General features: G+C 35.8%; 1 protein-coding gene across 1 annotated transcript in view; it reads right to left on the reverse strand.

The window, feature by feature from the left end:
* Positions 1–5,775, reverse strand: part of LOC127654946 (integrin beta-5-like) — a 42,668-nt gene extending 36,893 nt beyond the window's left edge. Inside the window, exons 1-5 of the mRNA XM_052142522.1 lie at positions 5,242–5,775; positions 4,900–4,985; positions 3,808–4,015; positions 3,256–3,505; positions 272–440 (exon numbers count right to left, since the gene is read on the reverse strand). Of these exons, the coding sequence (XP_051998482.1) occupies positions 272–440; positions 3,256–3,505; positions 3,808–4,015; positions 4,900–4,985; positions 5,242–5,323 (795 nt within the window). The 5' untranslated portion in view covers positions 5,324–5,775. The remainder of the gene's footprint in view (positions 1–271; positions 441–3,255; positions 3,506–3,807; positions 4,016–4,899; positions 4,986–5,241) is intronic.
* Between the last annotated feature and the right edge of the window lie 225 nt (positions 5,776–6,000).

Genomic DNA, 6,000 nt, shown 5'->3' on the forward strand with positions numbered 1-6,000 from the left:
ACACACCAAAGCAAATATTTGTACAGGCTCTGATGTTACACAATATTTTTGAGTCTACCACCAGTATCTCTTCTGGAAAAAGTTAGATAGCAAAGCACAAAAAAATAAAATAAAAAATAGCTAAAGTCTTATGAGACGTTCAGTATTTTCTTTAATTCTTGCTAAACAGGCTTCAGTTTCCCATCTCTATAGGGAGTTGAAGGAGCCAAAAAACCTTAGTGATGAAGCAGCAGCAGATGAATCTTAATGCCTGTCCTAACTGACAGCTTACCTTGCACACTGCAGCCTGCAGAATGGCATCAAACCCCCCCTCTGGTGCATCCCTGTTACGTGACACCATCTGCTTTAGCACCTCTTCGTTGAAGCGATCGACTTTGTCCGTAAGAGACAAGAGGTGACGGAACCCAAATGTTGGGACACAATTTGGGAACAACTTATATCTGTAATAACAGGAGTTTTAAGAGGAATTTTAATTATCAGGAGCCTAAACAGACATAGCTTAATCATTCCTGAAAAATTATTTCTGATTTAACACACATGTATATATATATTTATATTAGTGTCTGACCAATATATCGGTATCGGCGTATATTTTACCGATTTGCGCAGATATGAAAACTTTTTTCCAGAGCATATAATGCAGAAAACAATGCTTTAGAATTGGTGTCATAACGTAGTTTGTCCAGCAGAGCGTGCTCCGACTCCACTGTTTACAGAGCTGATGGTGGCTCTGCAGACAGGGTGGAGTTAAGCGGTGCAGAGTTAATCGGTGTCTTCTCTGTAAGTTGCTAACTAGTTAGTGAAATACATACTGGAAAGTTAATAAACAATGACCCCATCATTTTCCCTTTTCAATATAAATAATATAACATTAACCCTGTCCCTGACAACCATGTCACTCATGTTTATCACATCTGTTTGCCAGCTATAGTTTGTCAGAGCAGTAATGAAGCAGACTGAAAGGTAAACATCAGAGCATCTATTTGCAGCTCAGCAGACTACGGTGTGGTGGTGGACTGTGTTGAGTGTTGATTTCATGCTACGCTGTTACCTAGTTGGTGAGACACAATACTGGTCCATCTTTTACTCTCCGTGACAATGAGCTTATAGCGAACTAGATAACCACGTTGCTACTTTTATTGCTTGTTAGCTGAGTGGAAGCTAAAGTGTAAACATGTATTCACCAAACTGTTTTATTCAGGATTCACAGTTTGGCACCCCCTTCAACCGAACTATTCCAGTTATTGCATTTATAAAATGTAATATTTAAAAGTCTGGTTTTCCCCTGAACTTGTATAGCAGAATACAGTGTAACACCACTGCCACTGTTTTTCTCTTGTCTCGGCAGGTGTAAATGCTTCTTGTTTTACAACCAGCCAATAATTGACTGTCAGTATTAAAATAGTCAGCATTTGACTAATACTAAACAATAATACTGATATTTATTTTATATTTATTTATTCTTTATTTTAATGGTCAGCCATGGACCGATAATAAACAGAAATACAAATGTTTATTTAGCTATTTATTTTATTTCTATTTATTATTTTATTTAAATAGTCAGCATTTGACTAATACTAAACAATAATACTGATATTTATTTTATATTTATTTATTCTTTATTTTAATGGTCAGCCATGGACCGATAATAAACAGAAATACAAATGTTTATTTAGCTATTTATTTTATTTCTATTTATTATTTTATTTAAATAGTCAGCATTTGACTAACACTAAACAATAATACTGATATTTATTTTATATTTATTTATTCTTTATTTTAATGGTCAGAAATACAAATGTTTATTTAGCTATTTATTTTATTTTTATTTATTATTTTATTTAAATAGTCAGCATTTGACTAATACTAAACAATAATACTGATATTTATTTAGCTATTTATTTTATTTTATTTATTATTTTATTTAAATAGTCAGCATTTTACTAATACTAAACAATAATACTGATATTTATTTAGCTATTTATTTGATATTTATTTATTCTTTATATTAATGGTCAAATACTGAGTGATACTGAACATACAATACTGATGTTTTTTAAGCTATTTGTTGTATTTTTATTTATTTTCTCAGTGTTCATTTCTAGAATTTGTTGATAATGTATAAAAATAAAGTCAAATATTCTTTGATAAAAATATTTGTTTAAGAAAGCAGTATTCTGAGTCATTTTGCATAGTCATATCGGTGCAAAAATCGGTGAACAACCCGATAGAAAAGTTCTGTTTTCATTCCAGCTCAAAAATTAACTATTTTGGCCACCATATTGGAAACCTGTTAATTTTCCCCCTCTAAAATCAGTATTGGTCTCAAAAATCCCATATCCCTTATGTTGCAGGAAAGGGGAAACTGCCATGTTTTGGTTATACAGCAAGGGCATGTCATTTGTCCCCATGATTTCTACTGTGGCACAGAGAGCATTCAAGAGGACTAAATGCGTAGCCTACATGATCACTGATGCATGATAGGCTGTGGGTTATCATGGGGTAATTATCTCTCTGGAGCAAAAATGCTGGAATGGCTTTGTAAACTCAATCTGCAGTCACACTTTCCAAATAGCCCACATAAGATCAGCATGACAACCACGAGTCACTGAAGGACAACATAATAATAATACAAATAATAATAAAACATTATTAAAGGGACAGATCATCTAATAAGACAATTTTGAGATCATTTTGATCACTAATGTTGATCCAAGCTACTTTTTTTACATTCAGTTAAAGTAAATGGTGACCAAGGCTAACATTCAGCCTCTTTCAACATCTACTTTTGTGTTGCATGGTAGAAAGTAATACAGGTTTGGAACAACATGAGCGTGAGTAAATTATGACATTATAAATAGTTTAATATTTAGATTAGTTTGTGTCTCTAAACTAGATTCAGTTTACATCTAAATGTTGCAAAGCAAGAACAGAATTAATTATGACATGCCAAGTGCTTTTGACTTTCCAATAATGCAGTTTTCCCTCTAAGGTAAACAAAGACATTACTACTTTTAATATCCGAAGGGAAGAAATTAAGACACACATTCACTTCCCCATATGAGAAAGTGCCTAGATTGTTCCTTCCATTCAGCTCTTCTCATTGCATAACAAAGGGCATTACAGGACAAAAGGTGTAACAGCCTTTTCACATGTGTATTTAGCCATTAGGATGGCTAATCCCAAACCTGTTTACAGCTCATCACAGATCTGTGAGAGAAAGACATCACCTTAGTGTTGTTTGTTGAGTCTTACCCATTGCAAGGGTTGTCCTGGTACTTGGGGGCTGTGTAGGAGAAGGGTGATATGTTCTTATCCACAAAAGAGCCAAATCCAAGGCGGAAGTTACTTGTGAGTTTCCTCATTTCCTCAGCCAATTTGGTGCCCAGGTTACGGATTGTGTCTAGATCATCCTTCATTGAGAGCGAGAGGTCCATCAGATAGTACAAATCAACAGGATAGTCTTCAACTGGACGAACCTGTACCTCAAATGAGATCAGGTCATCTGAAGGAAAATAAAGGTAATGGAGAACATTACATTTCATCAACCTAAATTCAACATGTCTATAGATAAATTTGATGATGTTTTTTTTTCTTCTCCCCATAATCAATTGACTCATATTCCAGGAAGTTTCCTGCCATTTAAAATATCATCTTTCCCAAAATTAAAAAATAAACAAATTAGATTGCTAAAATTTTCTTTATTTAATTTCACTAGATATTCTCTTAATTTTAATACAATTATGCCAATACATCACTCAATAACCCTAAATGTTACATGTCAAATCTTCCACAGTGCACGCATACCAGGTCTTAGGCTGAGCAAGATCTTCTGTGGGTATATCTGGATGACATCATACTGGGTCAACCCAGGACCTTTGGAGCTCAGGGGTTTGTTCCTCATGAGAGAGACGCCACTCCTTGGATTTTCGATAAAAGGTGAATCACAGCCACTTTTTAGTAAATTCTGGCTAAAGTCACATCGTGACGTGAGCGTTCTTGTCTGTCCAAAGTCCTGAATCAGGTGAAAAAAGATTTGATTAGCAATTTGAGTAAGCCATGAAATAAATTAGCCAAGCTATAAATGCAGAAAAAAAGAGAACAAACGTTCTAAGCTCTCATCAATCTGTCAACAGTCAGCAACACATATTAAAGGGATATTTCACTCAAAATTGAAAATTCCCATCATTTACTCACACTCTTGCCATTCCAGATGTGTTTGACTTTATTTCTTCTGCAGAACACAAAAGAAGATGTTTAGAAGAATATCTCAGCTCTATAGGTACATGCAATACAAGTGAATGGGTACCAAAAATTTGAAGCACCAAAAAGCACATAAAGGCAGCCTAAAAGTAGTCCATAGGACTCCAGTGGTTAAACAGATATGAAGTTTCAAATATATACATATTTTTTTACTATCAATCTCCACGTTCACCTTCTTTAGTTTTTCGCCATTTGCATTCTTTGTGCATATTGCCACCTACTGGGAAGTGAGGAGAATTTATAGTAAAAAGGGACTTATATATTGATCTGTTTCTCATCCACACCTATCATATCGCTTGGGAAGATATAGATTTAACCACTGGAGTCTTATGGATTACTTTTATGCTGTCTTTATGTGCTTTTGGAGCTTTAAAAATGTGGTAGCCTACCCATTGACTTGCACTGTGAGGATCTACAGAGCTGAAATATTCCACTAAAATCATAGTGGAATTTTTTTTTTGGTGAATTATCCCTTTAACATATATAATGGCCTGCTTACCTAGACAGCATTTGAATACACCTATGATGCCTAAACATGCTGACTACAAAGTAGTAACCAGCTCAGTATGCTTGAGACAAAGAAAGTGATACAACAAGCCTCAATCACAGTGTCAGGATGTCTCTGCGCGTGCATACCTCTTGTGCACACCAGGCGCAGCTCGGGTGAATGAGGAGACATTCTTCACAAGACGTGGCGCTACCGCTCATGCAAACATTATAACCTAGAAACAGAAAATCCACGCCAAGTCAACACAGGAGTCATAAATGTGTATATAACTTGTGACAAATCACTACGCACTGCTGCGCAACCCCAAGTTCCAGAACAGCTCGGATAAGCGCGAGCTAAAGTGATATGAGACATCATTGCATTTTGTTACTTTTTATCGAAACTAAACTGGGTATGTCTTTTTAAAAGATAAATATAGATGTAATCGTGTTCCACTAAGCCTTACTCTGACAGGGAGCGTGTGTACTTACCTTTGACGCTGTAAATGAATATTTCCAAGAATATGTAAACTAAGAGAGATGTGTGGCGGGTAAACTGCCAGAGTTTCCACATTCTTCCTTGCAGTTAAAACCCGTTCAACGTTAGAAGACGGTGTTATCCGAATACAAAGAGCCAAACAGTATGTATTATAAAAGTCAGTCCCCGTTCTTTAGATCGTGAGTTGCTAAAGTCTTCTCTTTGCCCATCCTATCCACATCTCAGCGGTACACATGACTGAAGGTAATGTCCACTACAAATAACTTCATATATTGTTGATATCCGAGACGTAAAACGGCAACTTTCCACAATAATCCACATCGGAGTAATTGTTACTCATACTCGGGCTGTGGTACATTGCAATACTATTTTACACGGCATTACATCCACGACTTTCAAATCATCCGCCTCAAATCTAATTTAACATTTCGCGAACAGGCTGTTGATATCTCCAGTCAACACTCCTCTCGCTTTCAGCATGGACGTTTAATAATTGTCTGCCTATCGTATCCCTAACATTACTTTCAACTCCGCCCATTCACGCTAGCGCCATCTTTGATTTTTAGTGGGAATGACAACGAGGCTCTCAGTGCCACGAACGGTGTAAAGCTGTATAATTATAAAGCTCCTAGATCACAACTGATTTTTCACAACTCATGTTGTTTGGAGTTCTTTGTATAGATAATGTTCTTGGACATATATTTGATCAATTATCAATCGTTGTCATTCCCATTAAAAAACAAAGATGGCGC

This window comes from Xyrauchen texanus, chromosome 14 (assembly GCF_025860055.1).
Source record: "Xyrauchen texanus isolate HMW12.3.18 chromosome 14, RBS_HiC_50CHRs, whole genome shotgun sequence".
Taxonomy (NCBI): Eukaryota; Metazoa; Chordata; class Actinopteri; order Cypriniformes; family Catostomidae; genus Xyrauchen; species Xyrauchen texanus.